Genomic DNA, 24,640 nt, shown 5'->3' on the forward strand with positions numbered 1-24,640 from the left:
TTTCTGAAATCATTATGATTCAGTACTGACAAATGCACAGTGCTCAGTTGGAGCATGTTTGCCAACTGTCATTTGTCTGATTATTGATTGTCCGTCTTGTAATTTCACTTGCTGCTAAACAAAGCGAAAATCAGGAATAAATGCCAAAAAGGGATTGATAAAGTAGTGTTTGTGTATTTCTCTCCATCATGGAGGAGAAAAAGTCAATTCTGCATGAATTATATGTATTTTCTGAATGGAAACCAGAACCGGAGTACATAGTAAGTGCTACCATATTTACGTTTTTTAATGTATGATTACTTTACATTTGGTCTGTTTTAATCACGTTATTCTAATGAACAAACGTAGATAGGCAACAATTGCATTGATGAAAAAGTCACCTGTTAGAATTTATACCGAGTTTTGTATTTATTTCAGCAAAAACCAGACAGCTTACTGCCAGAGAATATATCAGCTTTTTGGAAATGGTTAAACTTTTTTGGGCCTAAGAAAAATCTAATAGACGGAGTAGCAGCGTTAGTATATCATGCATTGTGGTATTTGTTGATATTAAATATTTTTTATTCTAAAACATTCTAAAAATCTAATCTCTGCAATTTTAGACACTTGGAGAAACAACAAAAGTGGCACATTGCTCTGGGCGACGAAGGCAAAGTAATTGCTGTATTAACTGACAATATACTGGAGATAAGAACAAAGCGTTCAGAGTATGCCACTATTGCTGCCAGGACCACAGGTATGTCTAGAATAAATACCAAAACATTTTTCTATATTTTAGGCACAGTTAAAACCTGTTCATGGATATCATGCACAGGTTGTCAAAAAAATGATTGTTTTTATGCATAGATGCAAAATTGGCCACAAAAAAAAAAGAAAATGACAATATACAATAAATACTTAAAACTCTGATAATTATGTCAGAGAACAGTAATTCTAAACAGGTTTGTTTGAAACATCTTTTAGTGAGCCGTGATGCATATCCACAATGGCGCAAGCTGGTGTGGAGTCCAGACTGTTCATTTGTAGTGCTGGCTTATGGTAACGGTGTTGTCAGCTTCTTTGACCTCACCGCATCAAACCTGTTCAACATTCCAATAGTGAGTGTTTTCAATACATTTTATTGTTTTTTCTTCAGCTTAGGACTTGATACTGTGTTATTGGTGTGGTTACTAATTTGGGTTTGGAGTCATCCATTCAGCCATCATACTCACAGTATGAATTTATTCTGTTTTATAGAACCTTTGCTTGCTTAAAACTAAACTATGTATCATGGTGTGCAGTGGGCACACTTATGTGTGAAATGTTGGTATCATACCTGCTAGGACAAAAACGATTTAGGGTTTGGAGATTTTGGGTTATCTCAAATAAATCCAGGCTTGGTGCCTTTAATTAATGTAGGGCGAAGGGCTATGTGTATCACACTTGTAATCAAAGTGTTGTATTTGTAAACCATATTGTTGGCAAACTGAACTTACTGTAATATTACTTTATAACTGTAATTAATATTTTTGGGTGCATATTTTTTTAGGATTGTTCAAGGCCAGGAGGCTTGGAATGCACAGACAACACTCATGCAGTAGCTGACATCATATTCATGCCTTTGAGGGTCAAAGATACTAAATGGTTAGTTAATACATTATATGTATAATAGTACTGTTTATTTTTTATGAAAACTAATATTTATTTTTGATAAAAAATGAGCTTATGCATTTGTTTATTGTGAACTAGAGGAGCTATATTAATCTGAGGTTTAGTGCATTTTTGTATAAATTAAATATCGCAAGGTCTAATATTTTTTATATAAAATGGTTTAAAATGGAGAACTGTCACACCAGAAGCGAGACCTTGCTATTGGCCTGCTATCAGCTCTAAGAGTTACTAGAATTGAAAATAAGTTCTTAAAATGTATGAGTTTTTAGGAACTGGGAAGTGTTAGTGGTGACATACGACGGCAAGCTGCGCGGCTACCTGGTGTCGCAGACGGACGGCTGCAAGCTGCACCACTCGTTCCGCTTCGCGGGCGGCGTGGCCGCGCTCAAGTACTGCGCGCCGCACGCCACGCTCTATGTGGCCGGCGTGCCCACCGGCTCCGCTAAAGTTAGTCTTCTACATTATTACATCAATAAATAAAGAAAGCTTTTATTCGCGGTTAAAACGCTTATAGGACACAATACAGACTAGCAAATGCAAAAAAAGGACATGGTAAAATAACAAAATAAAAGAACTAGGTAGGAGAAAAACACGCGACTCAAGCACGTGAAATTGCCCTCGCTCAGCATATGAAGGGACCCTATGCGATGCGAGACAGTGTCGAGTAGTTTTAGCGATGGCCGAGGCTAACATAAGCCTTATTATACCTAATAACCTATGCTAATCTATTTATTATAATTAAACCCCTTTTTCGTCCCGCGGGTAACAGCTACTTGGATTTTTAATTTTTGTTCGACATAAAGTAAAGGTGATTAATAAATCTATTTTGCTTTATAAGGATCCGACATCTCCCCTCCACGCCGGAATCACTGCTTGGCGGATATTGAACGATGAGCCGTTCTATAAGTTGTCCGTAGTGTCAGACGAACTTGAGGCGCATGCTAATGATCGTTTCAAGCTCTATGTACCATTTGGATACAAGAAGTCGGTAAGTAAACTTTAAGATTACTTTCATAAAGCTGATTTTGCTTTATCAAAGGTACGCCGTTAACCTTTGTATATATTTTCTAGGCATTTATAGTCCAGATGGAGCTTTCTCCAGATGCAACGAAATTGGTTTGTCTCCATTGTAACGGAGACGTCTCAGTATGGAGACTGCCGCTTCTCAAGCTTGTATACCGGTGGCCGCTGAACAACCAGCCACACTTCGACTTGAGGAACCCCCTCACTGGGGCTGAGAAGCCGGGGAAGAAAAACTTGGCTCTCTGCCATCCTGCTGATATCAATTGGTGGAGTAATGAGGTAATTTAATATCTTTAAATAAGCAATTTACTGATTTGGGTAAGTTTGGAAGAATCACTAATATTATATTGTTATTGCAGGAGATCATAGTGTCCCGTTTCAGTGGCGCGGTCACTATTTGTGATCTGGAAACAATGTCCAATATTCTTGGAAAGAAGCCTGAATTTTTCCAGGGCTCACCACAGGTTAGTTATTTCTATTGTGAAAAAAATAAGTTGATTCTGATAAGGTACATCATAAGTGTGTATGTCTAAGGTACATTATGTTTTTGATTTTTTTACAGATAACTTGCGCTCACGATGGGACATTCATGGTACTGGAATGTGAAAGCAATGTGCTGCCTGCAAAGAAGTCTCGAAGCGATGAGAGTGTAAGCTACGTACATTTTTCCATTACTATGTTTGAGTTTTCCCTTTCTGAATTATTTCATTGATCATAGCGCAATCTTGCTGGAAATTATGAGGTAAATGAAGGCAAACTTTTAATCAATTTAAATGTGTTTTTGTTAGTCGTTGACTCCCATTCGTCTGTAGTAATTATTGATAACGACACAATACGCAAAATAATAGCGTAAAAGTATATTATTGAGTTTAGTTCTTCGTTAAACCCCCACTCTACAGCCAAAGTAACTCCATGTACGTCCTTATGCCTATAATATGTGATCATACTAATCCTTGGTGTCCAGATGGAGGTGGTCCGCGTGGAGTCGGAGGCGGAGGACACGGTCCTGGAGCTGGCGCGCGAGCTGCTGAAGTGGGTGCTGTTCGGCATCACGGACATGGAGGCCTTCCAGCCGCGCCCGCGCAGGATCACCGTCGTGTCGCGCGTCTACCGCCTGCTCGGCCTCAAGAGCACCACGCCCACTGAACTCTTCTCCAGGAAGGTATACGCAACATTATCAACATGTTCTACTTTCTCACCACAGTGACTATTGTCTAGATAAATGGTCTGTATTGCATCTACAGCAATCGTTACGCACGGTTAGTAAGCAGTAACACTAATTACATTCAAAGTAAACATTGAAATTACAGCATTTCTGCTGTAGGCAAAATTATCGGCAATAGAACAGTTTTGACACTCAAAGTCACTTTCACATTATGTCCCATATTTTCATATATTTGCTAAACGTTTTTTGAGAAATGGTATATAAATAGCTAAAATTAGGTTTTGTGTTCGACAATGTCGTTATTTCTGCAACTATCTTCCTAAAGCTAAATGACTGTTTTTTGTGATCTAGATCGAGAGCGGTAACTACAATGAGGCCCTCGCTTTGGCCGATACATTCAACCTGGACAGTGACCTCGTGTACCAGCAGCAGTGGAGGAAGAACCCCGTGTCCACTGACGCTATACAAAAATACTTGGTAAGTTAATAGAAATAGAGTTGAAAATAAATCCATGTTCTGGGTATCTGTGAAGCTTTATATGCATGACAGAAATGAGAGATAGTAACTTATGTTTTAAGTAATGTAGATAAAACATCTTTTTGATTATAGGGAAACTTTGGATTTGAAATAAACATGAACTGAGTGCCTTATTGCGAAATTTATAGATTTAATTTTTCTAATCAAATAATATGTGGACCTTACAAGTCACATTTGGTCATTAAGATATAGAAGGTCTTTCTTTTAATTTTGCATACAGCGAAAACCACATGCTCAATTGATTGTTGTCAAAATTAAGATTTTAGAAAGCTAATAAAATAGTAACGTTTGTTTCTAGAGCAAAGTATCGAAGAAGATATGGGCGGTGCACCAATGCGTGGACCGCCTGCCGGAGACCTTGCCGGCTGCGAAGGAACTGCTGCAGTTTGGGCTGGAACTCACCAACGATACGATCATGGATGGTAACTATATTTTTTGAAACAAATAGTGTACCTACATGGTGACCTTAGTCCATTTTTTGCTCTTGACCTATTTGTTTACTGTTGATAATGTTTTGCCGTAGGTCTTTTACTTAGGCCTCTATCTCTTGGTCCTTTATTTTACCCTGTGAAGAAATCTACTAATCTAAAACAATTTTTCACTTATTCATTCACTCTTCAAGCTCCTAGTTGTTATATCTTCACGAAAAAGTAGTGATACATTGCTATTTTTGTACGCAGAAATCAACAAAGAGCAAATCGATCCTCTTACGGAGGCGGATGACATTACCTTGGAGCACTTGAACGCTTACACGAGTGAACTGTTGCGATGTCGGCATGTTATGCTGTTCTATAAAGAGAGGCTCAAACTTTATGAGGTACTTTTTTTTACCTGCTTTGCTTTGGTTTTTAGATGTAAAGAGTGACCCAATAACTAAAAAGAGGCTCTATAGAAGTTGTTTAAAACTGAGTAAGGATGCTATATTTTTGTCACTCATTTTTCTTCACTTCTAATATTTAAATAACTCCATTAGCGAATGATAATGTTTCAAACATACAAAAATAAGCCAACACAATTTCTTAGACTTTCCATAATTTTGTCACACCTAACTGTATTTTAATATTACTAGTCGATACTCCGCTGCGAGAAGTCAACTTACGTAAAAGACGAGTACGATCGTCTACGTAGCAACAGCGTAGTACACAGTGCTATGGAGATTGCAAAAGAAGGTCGTATCGAAGCCCTGACCTGCCTCTGGCCGCACATTAAGACCATTGCCATGCAACTGGCGGTCTTGGAGAAACTGCCAGAGACCATCAATCCTTTGGAGTACCAGCATTTGTTGCCGACGAAGCATCCATTCCAGTGGTTTGATAAGGGATCCCCAGTGAAGGTGCCGCCCACGGTCATCGAACATGATTGGTGCAGGAAGGAGATTTTCAGGTATTTAAGTTTGATTCAATATACTTCAGAGGAGTACAGTTTGCGACAAAGTAACTTAATATTGGGACTGGGGAACAAAGTAGTTTAAACACCAGCATACTACTAAATGCTTGAGGCACATGCATATTCTAGACAGTTTTATCGGCTTTCGTTGCTGTTCGTAGATTTCTTAGCTGTGGTGAATAACAAAAAAAAACCTTATAGAAACTGAACTTCCTAATTTCTAGTGGTTCAACTATTTCAACTTCTAGTAGCAGCAACTGTAGTCAATACGTTTACATCCATAACTATGACGTTTATGTCGAAAACTGTAATGAAATCCTCTTAGGTCAATTTGGAGTTCAAACTGGTCTGAAGATTTGACACCAGAATCAGAAACAGCCGGCGAGATACCGGCAATCACCGACGACGTAGCGAAATGGTACGATAAGAGAGCGAGGGAGATAGAAGAACGTTCTGGCCTCGTCTCGCACGCTCTCACTCTCGTTACACTGGCCACGGTGGGGGGCGGGGTGGAGGGACTTGATGACATCATGTTCCATCTGCTAACACTTGATACTTTGATATATGATATCAATGTGGAAGGTGTAACGTTAGATGAGCTGCAGAAGATGACTATACTCGAGACTTGCACTATGCTGATGAAGATGGTGAGTTCTTAGTGATTTAACGTCTGTATAAGTTACTAGTATTATGACTTCAAAAAAGTGCTGTTTAATACTTATTATAAGGCTTTTTGTCGCGTGATAGATACTAACTGGACTGATTGAAGCTTTTGGAATTCTGACTTTGTTATAAAAGTGGGCTTCGAATTCCGTGTCTTTTCCGTAGACAGGAAACGTGGAACAGAGCGGGACACCTTCGCCATTTTTTTTATACCAAGTGACTTCAAACCACGCCGCGCGTGGCATTTGTTCCGCAGTGGGTAATAAATATTTCAAAAAAATACATGTGTCTACTATTCATGTATTTATTTATTTCCAGTCGACACCACTTACATTCGTAGCGGACTTGAAGCAGTTCGTGATTCCGTTCTTGAAGCGGTTCGAGAACCTCACGAAGCGAACGGACTCCTGCCTTAGCGGCCTAACCGACTACCTCGAGAGCATCAGTGTTACAGACCTCTCTTTCATATTACTTGTAAGTAGGACATAATTTATAATGTACAATATCTTTGCCACTATAGCTCAACTTTATCTCTAAAAAAGTACTTTGCAGTTGTATTCAGACTACACTGAATTCACATTATTTTAAAATTACTATCAATCTGTTATTAATTTGTGACTCTTTGGTTTCATAACCGAATACTCATTTATTTAAAAACCTCAAAGTTTTTCTTCTGTTAAGACGTAATAGTAGCTCAACTATAACTAAATATATATTTTTTGTAACTGTCCATCATTCCTGTATAGACAAACTTTTTTATATCATTTTCTAATTTTAATTAGGTGCTACAATCGCCCAGTGAGTTTGAATTGGACGTTCGAACTCATCTGGAGTTGGCGGAGCGCTGTCTGTTCGCGCACACCGGCACTGAACAACTGGACAAAGCGTGCGACTTGCTCGATACTTTGCTGAAGGAGACGTAAGTTTACCTCTATAATGAAGCCTACAAGTTGTATAATTTTCAATCGTCCTCAAGTTTTTTTTATTTCAACGTTTATTTACGTCCCTTGTCATTAATTTTACAAAATCTGTAAACATTAGAAACTGAATACTTTTTATTTCTTCTGAGTTCAATCGTTTTGAAACATTCCTTTCCAATGACTCTCTATTTACATATATGCACTATTATGTTAGTAATAATAATTGGCTAACCTTATTTCTCGGTTATTCTTACTAACCGGATTCCTTCAGCTATAAACATTATATTTAAAACAACCTTAAAAACAAAAATAAAAATTCACAAATAATTTTCTCTTACTTTGTCGTTTAGTGACGGCAGCATCAGCGGCAGTGAGCTGGTCCGCCGCGCGAAGGAGATCGAGCGGCTGGTGTCGGGCAGCAGCCGCCTGGCGTGGCGCGGCCTGCGCGTGCCCCCGCGCGAGCTGCGCGACCTGCGCGACGACCACAAGCACGTCTACAACCTGCTCACCAGGCTCGCCAGGACACTCGCGCTCGGGTGAGTCGCGCGCGTTATACACTCTAGCGCTCTTATACAAGACAGGCACTATAATATAGAAGTAATAATATGAAGTTATGCTGCCTTTGTTCCTGTCAAAAAGAAACTTTCAGGAAGGTAAAGACTTGACCTCAAAGTCCCGGTTTTGGATAGTGAAATATGGATGCAAGTTACCGACAAAAATAGCAACATTCCTCTGCTGCCGTTCCGCTTCCTAAGTACAAGTACGTGTTGAGTATAAACGTATAACAAGAAGAAGCCCATTACACTTTACAGTTCTCTACACTAAACTCTACAGTTGTTCGAAATAGTAAGAAAATAAAGATAAATCTTAAAAAGAAACAACAATTATCTAGATCGATAATTTTTGTCTGGTGGAAAATGTATAAATCATACTCAGGGCCTCCAGATTTACTGAAAATTTCTGCGCTTTGTACATATTGCAGTCAACATGGCGATGTAATATAGATTACTGTTTTGCTTTTTGCAAAAATAACACCAATTTTCTTGAAAAGAGGATTGTGTTGTGTTTATGCTTTTAAAACTACTCTCGCTGTAAGAAATTTAATCCTTGTGTCGCGGGGGTTTCACAAACAATCTAATCACTTGCATCAATACACCCACACTCAGAAAAATAGACGTTTTAAAAAGATTTCAGGCATGTTACAGGTAGTAAATAAAAAAAATGTAGCTTTTATCATCATCGACCATTTTTTTCGATGCCACCACAGTGTCTCTTCACTTTAGCTATTTTAAGAAAAACTAATTATACCCCATCGTTAACCTAACATTGTCATGACTCCCGTTTCCGTACGAAATCTTTCAATTATTTATCTTCAAAAACATAAAACATGCTTAAGTTACATAATTAATTCTTTAACTTCATGTATTTTAACATTAGCTTTATCATCAGACTACTTGGAGCTAGTTTAGATTAATGCAACAACTATCGTCACCCATGTTTAAAAAAATATAAATATTTTAAATGTGTTCCATAAAAGAATGCATACATGTAAGCACGTATTTAACAGAAGTGCTTTCCGAATCCGGCGATTCGTGCGTGAGAAAAGTGTCGAACAGGCTGTGATCCCTATGGTGTGCCCGCCGGTGGTCAGGTAAGTAGCGGCCGGCTGGTACGAGAGAACTATCCGTTCTGCATGAACTGGGTAACAATGGATGTTGAGTAGATAGATATTTATATCTACGTGTTAAGTAGCGCTTTCTATGAGTTCGAGAGTAAGACGCCTCTTTGGATTATGAACCACAAACCTCGACGTATTGTTTCCGCAATGTCAACAATTTTTTTAGTACAGGGGTACATTCTTATAACGCTCCTCTTTTATTTATTTTGTTATAAAAGTGAACATTGTAAAGGCACTTTTTAAGTTTTTATTTATTTACCACCTTTTTTTACAAATCAGATACATGTTTAATTTTGATAATGAACGTTATCATCAGTATCGTATCGTAAGCACCAGTAGTAAGTGTGAAAATGTATTTGTTAGATACCAAAACAAGAATAAATATATTTAGAGTAGCATGAGTATCTTCATAATTAGGTACAACGTTGTTTTTTATTTGAATGTTTTATTTCTAATAAGTAGCTTGTACTTGCTGGCTTGAATTTTTAGCAAAACTGTGTTACTTGTTCTGTGTAAAGTAGTTAACTACGCTCTATTCCTGTTTAAGCGAAACAGCTGACCTTATAAATTGTTTTTTTAATAAGTATTGTAAAGTAATAAAAGATTCACATGTGTAAGATTGTTGATGTGATTATTTCGGATAGTGCGACCTAGATTTTAATTATAGCTACCGATAAAACATATAATTACTGTAAAGAAGTTCAGTTTACTTGCAAATTTCTTTTTCAGTTTTGGGTCCTGAAAATACTCACGGTTTTTTTAGAAGATTTTCTTGAATAAATAAGTCATCAAGAGTAATCTTAACCTATATAGAAAGATATGTACAACCCTACCATGCATGCTAAAGATGTTTCCATTAAGTGATACTGCATGCTAGGTGTCCATTCGTTTTTCTTAAAAGTCGTTTGAGATATATGAATACCGCTAAAATATGTTAATTTAAAATGTAAATTGTAGTTCATGTGCGTAGCGAATTTGTATTATTATTATTACAACTTTGAGTGGACTTTTCATGAGATTTATTGTTACAGAGAGGAGAAACCAACCCAACAGGATTGGGAGAAGTTGCTGAAGGATATATTGGAACTGCAGTCGACGCTGTTCGATTGTATTACTAAGGAACAATGCCACGAGGTATAACAACCTTCGAATTCATTATTTTGTCTCGGAAGATTATTGTACAATGTTGCTTGTTATGGTGTTATTGTAATTAGCACAAATAGTTTATCAATAACATAGCGAATATGCAACAAGTGCACTGTTGATTGATGGAATCACGTGAATATTCAACTAATCTAGAGAACTAAAACTTTCCTACAAAAATGCCTGCCAGTGCAGCCCATTTGCCGTTGAAACCTGAAGACACCTTGAACCATTTTCCCGTACAGATATACGCATCAGCTCTCCTAACGTCTGGCGACATTCCAAGTATCAAGTTGGCCAGTGAAGTACTGACATGTACAGCTGACGGCCGCCGCAACTCGCAGCTCGTCAACTACGAGAGGAGCGTAGCGCTAGTGTCCGCGGCCGCCAAGGAGTATTTCAACTCCGCCGGCAGTTTGAACGATCCCGCCTTGGAGATGGCCAAGTATGACCTGTGATGATATTGATGAAGTTAAAATATTACGAAGTACTATTTATATTAATTTTGTGTATAATTAAGGATTGAGGACAATTATGTGTGTTTTTTCCAGATGTTGTCTAACATTAATAAAGGACGATAACAAAGAAGTTCAAAAGGAATTGGATTTGATATTAGCGTTGCAACTCTTGCATTCGTTTGGTGTTACCAACCTTCTGCCGATACAAGGTAAAGTACTTAAAATTTAACCTCATGAGCGGCGGGTGTTAAATAAAAATTGTACTTCAAATCATTTTTTGTTTCCAGTTCGAGTTTGTGAAAATCGAATAAAGATAGTAGAAGGTTGTTTACAATTGGATCCTAATGCCTACCTAGCAAGCCATAAGTTACTGAAGCTAGCGACGTTACTGAGAGTGAACGGAGATGATGAGGTGTCGAGGTAAATAGGCAACATATTATAATTGAAATTGCTACTATTTTGAACCATCTTACTATAAATGTTGCGGTTAACTTATAACAATCAGCCTTCGACGTAGCGGAGTATCCGATCCTCTTAGTTTTGTCTTTACTTAGATTGCAATCATGAAAATCGCTACGATGAAAATTCTTTTCTGAGTTGTTAGCTATGCCTATTACGTTATAGTTGTGATCCCATGATGTTTGAATATCGTAACTAAACTTCCACCTCATACTTACTTGCTCTATGCGTCTTGACGGTCTGCTGCGTTTCTCGCATATCGTCGTGCGTCGCGGACTGTCATGTTGCGCAGTACGTGCTGCTCTGCTGGCGGCGGTGGGCCTCATCTGCGATATCTTGGTTTGTGGGATGCCGGCTGAAGTGTGTCCTGCGTGTCCAGGGAGGGCGAGGTCCTGCAGCTGGTGGGCGCGTACGCGCTGCGCGCGGGCGGCGGCGGCGGCGGCGCGGCGGCGGGCGCGGCGCGGCGCCTGGCCACGCTGCGGCACGCGCGCGCGGCGCCGCTGCTGGCGCACGTGGCGCGCACGCCGCACGCGCACGCCGACCGCCGCGCGCGCCGCCAGCTGCTGGCCGCCGCGCTCACGCACGCGCAGCCGCAGCTGCTCGAGGACATGCTGCGCGCCAGGCCAGTACACAACACATACTCACAGCTAGCGCTGGATGACGCTTCACATGGTCAATAAATACTCAGTAGTAGACTCTAACCGTCAAATGAAGGTCGAAATAGCGCTAACGCCTCTAAAGCGAACGCCGCGTGTCTATTGTGATGTGAAAAATGGTAAGCGCTCATAAAAGGACCGCCTACACGCATAAGGAGGACGCCGAATTTAGTGCCACAGTTTTTTTTTCGTTCGTTACTATTAGTTTTTTCATTCATAGCTGTTGTTGAACCTGTGCATTCCATGAATTCTAACCGTGTCACCGTGGTACGCACACAAACTCAACCAATGTTCACAAAAAAAAAAACACTTCGGTACTTCTCAGTCACCACCGATTTAACCCATTAAATTCTATATTTCATGAACAGGCTAGAATTAGAACTGGAAGGTCTGCAACAAATGGGTGTAACGCTTAAAGAAAACAACCAACTTTCTGAGCGTTGGCCTTCAACTGATGATGAGTTTGCGGACGCTATTACAACGGTAAGTTCCAATTACGTTCATCGCATATCACAAAAAATACCAAAAGTACCTTATCTATTAATAGATTTTTAATTACTTTTTTTAACAGCCTATTATTGAAAAGAAGGATCTAGTTGTACCAGCTAAGCCGGAAAAGAAGATACCGCTCTTCAACTATTTGCTCGACACGTTCCAGAATAAATTCGCTATTAGGTTTGTATTGCTCTAGCAATATCTAAGTCTTTTCTCTTACATATCTATTACTTAGAGAACCTATTGATCAGATATGAAAAACTTAATACAGTGTACCAAACAAAAGCAACCCTCAAAACCTGTCTCCTCAAAGCATCAGAACAATTTTTCTGAGATGCGATACTTCACTTTAAATATTTTCCTGATTCAAAACTTTTGATCAGTCTTCTGATCAGGGTAGAGTGGTCCTAATGCCTTGTGAGTTCATTATAACCTATGCACCCGATCACCTCATTCCGAGCGATTCAACACCAAACTTCTCATATATTTTTTCCCCAAAATAACAGCGACAACAAAACGTCATCCAACGAGCCGGTAGAGAAAACAGTCCACTGCCAAGAGTTCTACCGCAATCTGTACCCGGAGCATCAGATCAGCAACAACTACTACAGCTACGACCGGTTCTCGATACCTGATGCCGCTGAGGGGCCGACCGCTGTCGGACATAATGTGCTCAAATGGTTCTACATACAGAACTGCTTGGAGAATGGGTCTACGTGTGAATTGGAGTCTGAGGGTATGAGATTGACTTTATTTCTAGAGTTGTGTTTTTAGAAGTTTTCAATCAATTTGAATGTAGAACCGCGGTTGTGATTATGAAACCTCATGACTGAAGAGAACTCTACAATTTCCCGTTTGTACCAATTGTTATTTTGGCTTAAATTTCAGTAAACTGCAATTTTCGTCCTTTATAATCATATAGAGTATTAATTTATTTTCTCCTACTTACACTTGATTATTTTCTCTCCTCAATATGGGACCATTGGTTACCTCTCGTTTACATTATCGAGGGGATCAGGTGTGGTTCATGCAGTGCTATAAACGTGGTGGGATATTTGTGTTCTAAATCCTGATATATTTTTACATATGTGTGTTTGTGTTGTCGTCAGTGGTGAGCAAGTGCGCCGAGCAGCTGGTGTTCTGCGACACGGGGCTGTCGGTGTCGCTGTGGCTGCGCGGCGGCGGCGCGGGCGCGCAACACTCGCGCGCGGGCGTCTGCGCCGCGCTCTACGCCGCGCTCATCAACTGTAACTCGCCCACGCTGCGGGACTACGCCTACCTCGTCAAACCTGCAGAGGTAACCATACAAAACTTGTATATTAAGAACAGTTTTTCAAATATCGTGGTATTATACGTCACCGCGGCAAAGTCTATTGCCGGCAGGTGTGAAGCCCGGTTAGGATATTTGAGTCATTTGCAAAGTCTAGAGGACTTTGTGTATGTGATTTGAATGTCTTCAAAATACTTCTGTTCATTATTTCTTAGAGGGGAAGAAAAACAATATTGCTTTTTTGATGAAACAATAACTTGAAGCGTCAAGTCAAGATCAAACAAATTATAACTAATGAGATTCAAAATTATGTCTTATAGAAAAAACTAAAATACTAACACAACTATTGTCATCAGATGGCACGCTCCACATTGAACCACAACATTGCATCGCCTGAACAAATGGAGTTGATCCGCGAGTGCATCGAGCGTCTGACCGGCATGGGCGAGGTCAACGCCCTCCGCGCTCTGGGATACAACGTCAACGGCTTGCTGTTCAACGCCGACGAAGAGTATCGACGGGAGATTATATACAGGGTGGCTAGGTATGTGCGAATTTAAAGAATTACCCCAGGTTAAGTTAATTGAACGCGTAGAAAATTAATTCTGCAGCGAATTATTTATTCTTAACATCTAAAACGAAAATGTCATCAATAAATACTCGTCACTCAATAAGCACTCGTCACCTACTATGCTTACGCCCAAGCATGGCTATCCTATGGCATTATCCTATGGGGAAATAGCACGGATTCACCAACTATATTCACCCTACAAAAAAAACTTATTCGAATAATCAGCAACATAAAACAGACAGACAGTTGTAAACCATATTTCCAAGAACACAAAATATTAACCCTTGCCTGCCTGTACATATTTGAAATTTGTAAATTTGTCCGCAAATACCCCGAATACTATAACACCCGTAAAGACATCCAAACAAAATATACCTTAAGACACAATAATAGATTAAACCTACCTACATCCAGACTGAAAATACACTCGTCTAGTCCCCTAGTCATGTCAGTAAAAATATATAATAAACTACCAAAGCACATAAAAGAAGAAAATAAAACAAATAAATTTTTAAATAAACTAAAGTGTTTTCTAGAGGTCAAGTGCTACTACACAATAAATGAATTTTTTGATGATAAATTAAACTAAAACAAAAAACACTATCTAAATAATATTATATACCTATAGAGTATATTGAATACATACACATAACACCAAATAAAAATAAAGATACACCCTTGTAAAAATAAATAGATAAAAAAGAAGTAAAATACCAACATAAATACATATAATTATATTTCTTACATATGATATATAAAATTATAATGTGCATTTATTAATGTAATAAATAAAAAAATAAAATAAAATTTTAGATAGGCATATGTATCATGTATGTATATAAGGCTATTTGTTACTGCTTCCTCTCTCCTAAGATATTTGCTGTGCCCGACAGGGTCCATAATGGTTCTGTATTATTAGATTTTAAGACCTTAATGTACATTATGGAACGCAATAAATAATTGAGTATTGAGTATTGAGTAAATTGTAGTCATTAAACGCCATTGTAGAAGGTACCTCTATAGGTCATTGTAGTATATAGATCTACTAAGTATATTCAGTTCTAAATATTGTTGTTTTAGGAGTGGATAAATCTTTCACGTAAAGTCAATCTTAATACTTCCCTTGTCTCCTTCAGTCTCTCTTGGAGCTACTTGCCAATACTTTTCCACAAGAATGTCATTTTGGAATTTTGCTCCTGGATTCATTATTGTATCGCTATTTGAAATAAAAACTTTAGATTTTCCCCCATAAGCTGTGGCTATATTAATATGTGTGTTGGTGTGGGCAGGTCCCCGGCGGCGGGCCACGTGTCCCGCGCGGTGTCGCTGGGCGGCAAGTACGGCGTGCGCGCGCTGGACGTGTGGCTGCAGCACGCCGCCGCCGCGCTGGCGCAGGCGCCGCCCGCCGCGCCCGCGCCGCCGCCGCAAGAGTGTCTCACGCCCACTGCACATGCACAGTAAGACAGCTGAAATTGAAAGTTTTTGGGCGCTGCACAGAAAGCTTGATGGGTGATTGTGCACTGCACAGTTAGCACATACCACTTTAAGATTACGCACTGATTATATGGATATAAGAGCTCGATCCCCGTTAGTGTAAACGACCGATAGGAAAACCAAAAATTTATAATTTTATTTGTTATTCCATCGCGGGATACATGTCTCTCTCTTGTTTACTATTTTTTGTGTACACAAAACTTAATTAAACAACCAACGAATTTAGATTCAATAAATTATTAAATTAAATATTACTTTAATGAAATACCATTACTTTTTTCACATTTGCTTAAACTAGATCTCATTTACAAAATCCAAACAACAGGATATATTATACTTTTTCGTCCTACAATTAACGATTTATCTCTACTCTAACTAGAATAAAGGAAGCTCTCTGGCCCGAATTGAGCGGCACCGAGCACAACGCGCTCATCAACTTCTTCCTCCTACTGAAAGGCGTGGACGAGAAGGCGCCCATCTCCGGCCTCACCGCAGCTGAACACATCAAGCTGCTCAAGAAGGCTAAGGCCGCTTCAACAGGTAAGTTTATAACATACAGTTATCACTTCGTTCAAAGCAAGAAATTGATAATAATGGCTATAACAAAAAACTAACCTTCCCATTTGAAATAATGTGTAACGCCATCTACTACCCAAACAGTGTGATTACAACTTATAATTGTATGCATTTTTCTTCTTATTCTTTGTCGTAACACTCTTGTCAGAGAGTTTTCGTGGACGATATAGTAAGAGTGGTGGCAAGCTTAACTATTTGTCGCCATTCCTCTGGTACCATTACATGCATATTTATGGCGGGACTCAAATGATCTTTGTTTTATATCTTTAGTTTGTAATCTTCACATTGTTTACCTCAGATTTAGACTACAAGCTCTTGCTGGAGCAGCCGACGGCGGAGCAGCTGACCGCCCACATCCTGTCCATCATCAAGCCGGAGAACGTGGGCATGGTGACGAAGTTCCTGCGCTCGCTGCCGCCCGCCTTCAAGATACCCATCTCCGTCAACGCCATCTATACCAAGTGGCTCACCAAGTACTTCTTTAGTGTAAGTTGAATTATGTTTAATCTGTATGTAGAAATGTAGGGAATAAGAAAATAAATTATTTATCATTCAGATTTAAGCTAGATAGATGATATTTGTATTGATAGCAACGCTACTAATATGTGAAATTATCAGTCTTCTTGTATGATATGAGTCTATTTTTAATATTAAAATTTAAAATACCCAATTTATGATTCACCTTAATTTGGTTCTCAAACTAGACTAGCCTAGGAGCTAACCAGATCGTTTGCTCTTTGATTTTTATTTTTATTTCAACTAAATAATAATAATCAATTATTTCTGACCAAGATAGTCCATAGAGTGTTAGTAATAGTGGTTTAACAAATTATATATAAGCTATATCCTTTATCTTCGTAATATAAACCATCAATATACTTGTGCAGGTCCCAGCGAACGCTACGAACAAGAAGTGGATGCAGCAGTACCGGCAGTGCGCGAGCTACTTCAACAAGCTCTCCAAGCACGAGCTCGTGCAGTTCGTGGCCGACACCTGCTTCACCGACGACGCTATTGAACTGTGAGTATATGCCGAGCGGTTGAGATTACCAAGCCAAACCCACTGCGATCGACGTGTCGCGATTTGATCCCCGAAGGAAAAGCTTTTGTGTGATTTATGAATGTTTGTCCTGAGTCTGGGTGTCTTTGTGCGTGTGACTGGTATGGTATATTGTGATTGTCAGCTTGGGCCGGGAGTAGTTAAAAAAAATTAAGTATAGACATGTTTTGTGAGGCTATCTGTCTGATTGTTATATCACGCCTTATGACCACAAGATTATTGTTATCAAAATCAAAGTTTCTTATGTTTGTAGTCATGATTGTGTTTCGTTTCAAACAGCGTGCCTGCCGGGACACGCAGCCTGATGATAATGCAAGCAGTCGACTATTGTCAACAAGAACAGGAGAACGACTTCAAGTATAATAAAACGTGAGTCTTCTATTGAGTTTGCGTTTTCTTAAACATAACCCTAAATAACAGGTGTATTTTTGAATTTCACATTATATTAATTAATTCATTTATTTGCAGTGAACAAACCTGGGCCCAAGTAGGCCAAGAGCTGACCCGATGGGCTCGCTTCCTCGAGAACTTCCACTCGACTACCGTACAGAGCATCATAGACAACAGCAACGTACCTAGAAATGAGATATGGCCGTGAGTTATTTACGTCTTAAAAATTTATACTTCTCTATACTATATCACTTATATTCAGAAAGTCTGTTCCTCTTTATAGCAAGTATTGATTCATTAGAGGGAGCGACACAGGGCACTTCATCGTCATCTTCGGCATTTTTTAAATCAGTGCAATTTTTTTAACACAGTGAGATCGAGAAGAGCCACGGCAACCCGGAAAAGGTGACTACATGCTTAGCCCAGCTTGTCCACGCGTTTGACATGCGCGCGCCTGCCCTGGGCTCGCTGCTACAGTGCCTGCACTGCGATGTGGAAGCTCATCATGTGTTCTCACACATAGCGAATAACCACCTGCACACATCTAGGTATCGTGAATATTAAGAGTCCACGATCTCTCTTTTAAAACAGATATATTTACGTCTCTTCACCAATTTCCTCTAACCTCCAACCTCTTCAGTGAGGTATCATAAATAAACAGCATTATGATTTTCTTTATGTGATCACAAGGCACGCACAATCTGCCGATAACAAAGCAAGAGTCGAAACAAAATTATAATTTTATTATCATAAATTGGTTCCGTCGAGAATTTTACCTCACACCCGTTAAATAGACCTTTATATTTATGGCATCCAATTCTTAATATACCTTCAATTTCTAGTGATATACTGAACCTAGTCAACCGCCTAACCCAATATCACAAAGAAGGCATCAAGTTCCCTGAGGAGCTACTAGACGTGGTGATGCAGAAGGCGGCGGAGTTCTCCCTCCCGCCGCACAAGCAGATAGGCCTGCTGTCGCTCAGCCAGCGCGCGCGCGTACACGACACCGACGACATGATGAAGATAGCCAGCTTCAGCGTCGACCTGTTCCGCACTGAGTGGCCAGAGGATGTCGCCAAGGATGTTACTTGTAAGATTGTCTTATTGTTGCTACTTCTGATTTATGCTCAAGGTCACAAAAAGTAGGAAAATAACGCTATTTGTATGCTTTTTGTTTGCTTCAGCATGTGTCTTATTTTCAGTCACTAATTTATTTTAAATGCCATAACATTTCAAAACTGAAAACAAGGAGACTTCTTTCTCGATAGGCATTTGTCATAAAACAGAAGAACAACAATAATCATTTCATTACTGCTACATGACTTCGCCTTATTAAATAAAACCTCACGTAATGTTGTAGGTGAGAACCTAATGACGGAGGAAGGCCGCCGCGATGCCTTTGCCAAGATCCTGCAGCTGTCAGACACGTGGCAGCGTAAGAAGGCCCTGGTCGATGTGGTAAACTGCTGGCCGCCTACAAGGAGCAGGTAACAAGACTAGCAGTATAATGTCTTATTCTCATAGATTTAATTACATACATAAATTATATGATTTCTATATTGTCTATTAGCGGAGACCATTTTCTGTGTGGCCTATTTGTTAACAAGTAATGTTTATTTACAGCGAATCCCGAAGCCTGCATAGTGAATATATCAGCCATCTTCTGAAGAACTCCACTGATCAGAAAGAGAGCTTAGTGCTCATCAAGTTACTTTTACGGCGACCTGTGCTAGTTGACGAGGTAAGATATAATATGCTATAATAGTGGTAGTTAAAAAAAATCTATGTTCAAATTGAAAGCTTCTTAAAAAAATAATTTTAAATTAAATAATTTATAAGCACAGTGTAGACGCTTTAATAAACCTCTTTTGTCTGATTTTAGGAAATTAAATGGCTGTCGTCTGATGTACCAGCCGAAGCGGTAGTGAATGCAATATGGTTGATGCTTCTCAGCAAGTGCGAACAATCCCAGGACGATATTCTGAATCTAGTTCTAGAACACAAGGTACTAAAACTAAACCTATTCCACATTTTTATACTTTTAGAATATCATTATCTATTAAAATGTGGTTCATACTTTTTCCAGGAATATGTGCAGAAGCAAGAGATAGACGATGAATTAATCAAAGAGCTGCTCGACAACAATATGTTTATTAAACTAGTCGCAACACCCCTATACACTTTCTTCATAAACTACATAATCACTAACGAGACTGCAGCCTCTGCAGCAACCGTTGGCGAGGGCGCGAGCCCCAGCCCCTACACGCTGCAGTGGGCCACTACGGAACTGCTCAAGGCCAACTACCTTGCCGAAGCTGGGCATCTGAAACTCATGTCTCTTGGCGTCCCACCATCACTCCGCGGATTCTCGCAATCAGTCCTGTACTGCAAAAATATGTTTACCAATTAAATTATTCTTGATGTATTTTAAGTCTATCGGTGTCTATAATAATCAATGGATTAATATATTACGGTTAAAGGGCTATTTTGTTTTATTTTACGTGCCATCTTTTTAATAGCAAAAAAAAGATATAGGTATATGCATGAAATACTAAATCTTATCAACAGTTGGAGAAAATATTAAGATTTCCCTAAAAATAAAAAAAGCTGAGAAAACTGATAACAGACATCTGGACCTGGCCCAATTTTTCGCTTAGCACTGCAGGGCAAAGGCCTTCCTTCAATTCGATCTCTAGTTTTCTTAGAAGCGTTTTGTGTTGAGAGCTTTTGAGTGTTAAAATGTGCGAAGCCAGCAGCGAAACGCACCTGTCAAATGTCAATGTCAAAACTTTTAGGTTATGTGTAAAGGAATACTTTTCAGTTTCTAATCTAAACAAATAGAATACTTATTATATTGTATTAAAATAACACATAACAATGCTTAGCGCAATAAGGAATACTCTACGGGTTCCCGTGACCACTGCGACGCGGTTGTTCCAAACATCTGTTGTACAAGCGTCGGATAAATTCGATCACAAGAGAATCCCTTTGGAGGACGAAGGTGTTCAGGGAGAGAAAATTGTTGACTTAGACTCAGCCCTGAAAGTGTAAGGATTAATTTTAATGTAAATATATAAACGGCTAAGTGTAGTTCTGACCTTCTTAGCAACTGTTATAATGGCGAGTTTTCAGTACCACCAAATACAGCACAATGTATTCTTATAAAGTATTTCTTAGATAAGAAAAGTTCTCTTTTTCGCTAAAATATCTTGCAGAATAGTATTGTTTATACAAATATTTTTGTTACAGCAAACAGAACCTTTTCCCAACTCTAGATTCAGACAACTTATTGTTCAATGGGATGCTCTACAAAGACTTGCCAATCTGCAACATCCGTGTGAGTCACAACAACACAATATTCACCCTTACTGATGCAGCTGGCACGGTCAAGGTCATCAGGTCTTGTGGCATGGAAGGCTTCAAGAACACTAAGAAAGGAACTAATATTGCAGCGCAGACTACAGCTATCAGTATAGCTACTGTAAGGGTCCATCCATATTCTTTTGCTTCTAGCTTGTGTAAAGTAACCAGTATAAGATGAACTGACCAGTTCCATAGAAATTGTTCTTTTAGGTTCATGATAGATATAAATCTAGAGCTCTTAGCTAAATACATAACACTATTGTAAGTTAACATGAGTCATTGTATGTAACCAACTGCTGCTTTTGGAATAAAATAGATGTCAAATGTGTTCAATATTTTTTACTCTACTTTCAGAGGGCCATTGACAGAGGATTCAAAACTATCAGAGTGAGAGTACAAGGTCTTGGCCCAGGAAGATTGGTAAGTTATTACAAAAAATTTAACTTTTCTCATAATTTCTTTAGTCTGGTCAATTTATACTTACATTAACCTATTTCTAGTTCTAATAAAAAAACATAAATTTCTCTAACATTCATGTCAAGAAATTTATGTTAATGGCATTTTTTCCATTATTACTAGTCATTCAATTTGATCATTATTTCATCTTGTAGTTCCAGAATAAGGAATTAATAAATTTCTCATTCCTCAATTCCCATTCTTCTTTTTTTTTCAGGCAGCAGTAAAAGGTTTACAGATGGGGGGTTTAGAAATTATATCAATCACAGATAACACACATGTGTCATGGAACCCACCCCGAGCCAGAAAAGCCAGAAGATTGTAACCAGCATGTCTCTTACTTATACTTAGTCCAATAGTTCTTGTACAAATAAATAAAATAATTTAAACTTAAACTTATTTTAATTTCAAAAAGATTATTATATACATTTTAATGTAGAGAAGGAGAATCTTGTGTACAGTTTAGAAACCATACTTTGCTTGAGTTTGCCTTTTCGACATTCTGTTGTTTGCCCATTGGTTCTGGAGATCAGCTTCATTGGCTTTGGCCTGAAAATAAAGATTAATTTGTCATATAATAATTACATTCATAAAGTAGGTACTGACAAATCTGATTCATCTGTATGACTATTGGCATGGTTAAAGTATTTGAGAATGTAGTTAAGAGTTAGAGATTATTTACCTGGAAAGCAAGGTATGTGATCTGGTGTTTCCTTCTCTGTTGTGTGGTGGGCTCATTGCCCTTCTTCTTGCTGGCCGACACGCGTTTCGTGGTGTCGTCCATGAGTCCCTTCATCATCATCTCCCGCGCATTCGCTAGCACCTCCTTCTGGTTGACCTCTACTATCTGAATCTCTTCACGTCTCCTCTTGCCGCGAGCGCCCACTAGCTTCATGATCTGTTATCAAATGAAAAGATTTTGGTAATAGGTAAGGGTGGAAAGAAAGCTTAGGAATAGATACTGGAATAGGTCCAGCTAGCTAGTGACAAGCAAGAGAGCAGAGGAGAGGTAGAGCAAGTTTTTTGAAACAGTAAAGTCTCAAAACATCAATTGTACAAAAAACCATACTAAATAAGAAACAATAAAATAATGTAAGGCTTGATATTAGTAGGCGACTGAATTCAAAATAAAGAATCTAACTACTAGATAAAAAGGTTCTTAGAATAGAGAATACTTACAGCTTCATCATCAAGCTCTAAATTACTGCTTGTTTCACCAGAATAACTATCATAACCTAAGCTAGGCTCTGGGGCCATACTCTCCATATCCTCATCATAGTCTGGCTGGAGTTCCACATGGTTCACAACCTCCTCTTTTTTGAAGAATGCTTCAATACCTTTAGGGGCTGTGTCTTGAGTTTTAGCAGCTTTTTGTTCTACATCTAATGGAAGGTCAACATGTTCTGGTAACTCTACAGTCTTGTGTATTGAGAAGAAATCATTTTGTACTTCGTCATCACTCTCATCTGAGTAGTTGTTTAAGATAGGTGCTGCATCAACCTTAGCCTTCTTTGCTGGTGATGGTAATGGAGCTTTTTTCACAGGAGCTGGTTTCTTTGTCAACACATGTGGTATTAGTGATTTTGTTGTAGATATTACTCCATTTCTAGGTTGTGGTAGCATGCTTAGTAGCCCTGATTTTTTCTGTAAGTAAAAAGGTTTTATTGATATGCTTGTACATATATATCAATCATTATTGGTTGTTGAAAGGTACTTTACATATATTTCTTACCCCTTCCGTTGATCTTGGTTTAACAATTGGTATGTTGTCCTCTACATCTTTGAACTGGAAAATAAATTTAAAATTATTGGTTAAATTTAAAGACCACCAATAAAAAAGCTTTTAAAATGTTTAAAGTAGGTACTTACATCACTGAGTGAAGGCACCGTGATCTTAGCTTTTGGTTTAACAGAATTCACAACTTCTTTTTTATGTAAAAATTCATCATCTTCCTCAATAACTTGTGGCTTCTTGTTTTTTGGCTGTGGAAGGAAATTGAATAAGCTTGGAACATCCTCTTGTGGTTCTGTTTTTTCATTTGTTATTACAGATGGCTTCACTGATGGACCTGGAACTGAATTATTAACTAAATATATTGGATATTCAAACTAAATAAATACAATTGGATTAAATGTATGGACGGGCCTGTTGGTCTAGTGGTTAGTGACCCTGACTGCTATACTGGAGGTTGTGGGTTCGATTCCCGCCCAGGACAAATGTTGTGTGATGAGCATGATCATTTTTGTTCTGGTGTATGGGTGTAATTTATCTATAATATGTATGTATTTAGAAATATATGAGTAAGTTTATCAGTTGTCTGGTTACCATAACACAAGCTCTGCTTAGCTTGGGATCAGATAACCGTGTGTGAGTTGTCCCAGGATATATCTCTTTTCAGTCACGGGATCACTTCATGTGAAGAGACCTGGTCCTTTTTAAAGGTTTGCACGGGGACACAGGTCCAACAAGTAGAGGCCATGTTGAGAACTTTAATCTAAAATGTGATGGGGTATCTACCAGGGGCCATCCACCCCTGCTCTATTTTCCCAGGATATATTATATTATTATATAAATAACTCATAAGTAGCACGCAACGCTAAAAGGTGGCGAGAGAACGCACGGCGTTTGGAAACTCATGATATTGCCATGAAAACGATCACTCAAACAAGAGCAGTTCGAAAGAGAAGAAGAAAATTATTTTCTTCACCTAAATTATGTTAGTAGAGTATTATAGATTAGAAATAGATGTTTTTGAATGTTAGAATATGTAGTCTTCAGTATTTTGTAGTATTAATCAGTTCTACTAAGCTTAAAGGGTAATATAGACCACAAGAAATAATTTTGTTTTTATTAATCTTTTGATATATGAGGGCATTATGTTTACCTTCAGGCTTATTATTCAACAATACAACTGGTGCAGCATCGTTTTCTTCATCTTCATAATCACTTGAATCACTGTTATCGTAAGCTACTAAAGCCATTTTCGTCTATATAGGAATAGTGTTATGAGAGTATTATTAATTATTTTCGTCTATTTTTATTGAAGCAAGCAACTTGCAAGATCGTAAATAAGTAAATCGTAATTTGACAGTCGCGAGAGAGGTGTCTTGATCACTGTCTTGCCACATTCGGAGACTTAGTTCGGAGACAACTGTAGTGTTGTTAAAGTGAAAAACGGAAAACAATGTGGATTGCATCGATGGAATATTTAGTCGACTTTTAT

The 24,640-nt window shown here is 38.7% G+C and overlaps 3 protein-coding genes across 4 annotated transcripts; 2 read left to right on the top strand and 1 right to left on the bottom strand.

Annotated features, from left to right (window-relative positions):
- Positions 1-51: 51 nt before the first annotated feature.
- Positions 52-20,080, top strand: LOC113496663 (neuroblastoma-amplified sequence-like). 2 transcript variants are annotated; one of them, XM_026875950.1, is made up of 39 exons: positions 52-260; positions 418-515; positions 603-736; positions 964-1,097; positions 1,529-1,623; positions 1,920-2,097; positions 2,489-2,638; positions 2,722-2,952; positions 3,033-3,137; positions 3,236-3,322; positions 3,638-3,835; positions 4,190-4,315; positions 4,674-4,797; positions 5,056-5,192; positions 5,445-5,758; positions 6,087-6,408; positions 6,743-6,898; positions 7,207-7,343; positions 7,695-7,880; positions 10,054-10,156; positions 10,411-10,610; positions 10,717-10,832; positions 10,911-11,043; positions 12,107-12,221; positions 12,310-12,413; positions 12,740-12,969; positions 13,343-13,403; positions 15,490-15,531; positions 15,948-16,108; positions 16,443-16,630; positions 17,032-17,165; positions 17,484-17,573; positions 17,673-17,798; positions 17,966-18,142; positions 18,437-18,687; positions 18,958-19,084; positions 19,221-19,338; positions 19,480-19,602; positions 19,684-20,080. In XM_026875950.1, exons 1-39 carry the CDS (start codon positions 189-191, stop codon positions 20,005-20,007), a joined length of 5,907 nt encoding a protein of 1,968 aa, XP_026731751.1. In that variant the 5' UTR covers positions 52-188; the 3' UTR covers positions 20,008-20,080. The 2 variants fall into 2 exon arrangements, with proteins under 2 accessions (XP_026731751.1, XP_026731752.1); XM_026875951.1 differs by having other exon boundaries at positions 15,493-15,531.
- A 299-nt stretch (positions 20,081-20,379) lies between these two features.
- On the top strand, positions 20,380-21,811 carry LOC113496670 (28S ribosomal protein S11, mitochondrial). The gene is made up of 4 exons (XM_026875959.1): positions 20,380-20,644; positions 20,847-21,078; positions 21,315-21,380; positions 21,634-21,811. Exons 1-4 carry the CDS (start codon positions 20,475-20,477, stop codon positions 21,739-21,741), a joined length of 576 nt encoding a protein of 191 aa, XP_026731760.1. The 5' UTR covers positions 20,380-20,474; the 3' UTR covers positions 21,742-21,811.
- On the bottom strand, positions 21,800-24,638 carry LOC113496667 (proline-rich protein PRCC). Its single transcript, XM_026875954.1, has 6 exons — positions 24,302-24,638; positions 23,286-23,491; positions 23,149-23,202; positions 22,596-23,060; positions 22,099-22,314; positions 21,800-21,965 (listed from the first exon to the last, which is right to left on the bottom strand). Exons 1-6 carry the CDS (start codon positions 24,396-24,398, stop codon positions 21,879-21,881), a joined length of 1,125 nt encoding a protein of 374 aa, XP_026731755.1. The 5' UTR covers positions 24,399-24,638; the 3' UTR covers positions 21,800-21,878.
- Positions 24,639-24,640: the final 2 nt, after the last annotated feature.

Source organism: Trichoplusia ni, chromosome 8 (assembly GCF_003590095.1).
Source record: "Trichoplusia ni isolate ovarian cell line Hi5 chromosome 8, tn1, whole genome shotgun sequence".
NCBI classification, from domain to species: domain Eukaryota; kingdom Metazoa; phylum Arthropoda; class Insecta; order Lepidoptera; family Noctuidae; genus Trichoplusia; species Trichoplusia ni.

Bases quoted from the DNA above. Each gene is read 5' to 3' on its own strand.
- LOC113496663 (XM_026875950.1), top strand. From the start codon at position 189: ATGGAGGAGAAAAAGTCAATTCTGCATGAATTATATGTATTTTCTGAA. The intron at 2,953-3,032 runs GTAATTTAATAT...TTGTTATTGCAG, and splicing joins TCAATTGGTGGAGTAATGAG to GAGATCATAGTGTCCCGTTT. The intron at 3,138-3,235 runs GTTAGTTATTTC...ATTTTTTTACAG, and splicing joins TTTTCCAGGGCTCACCACAG to ATAACTTGCGCTCACGATGG.
- LOC113496670 (XM_026875959.1), top strand. From the start codon at position 20,475: ATGCTTAGCGCAATAAGGAATACTCTACGGGTTCCCGTGACCACTGCG. The intron at 20,645-20,846 runs GTAAGGATTAAT...TTTTTGTTACAG, and splicing joins TTAGACTCAGCCCTGAAAGT to CAAACAGAACCTTTTCCCAA. The intron at 21,079-21,314 runs GTAAGGGTCCAT...CTCTACTTTCAG, and splicing joins CAGCTATCAGTATAGCTACT to AGGGCCATTGACAGAGGATT.
- LOC113496667 (XM_026875954.1), bottom strand. From the start codon at position 24,398: ATGGCTTTAGTAGCTTACGATAACAGTGATTCAAGTGATTATGAAGAT. The intron at 23,203-23,285 runs GTAAGTACCTAC...TTTATTTTCCAG, and splicing joins CGGTGCCTTCACTCAGTGAT to TTCAAAGATGTAGAGGACAA. The intron at 22,315-22,595 runs GTAAGTATTCTC...ATTTGATAACAG, and splicing joins TAGAGCTTGATGATGAAGCT to ATCATGAAGCTAGTGGGCGC.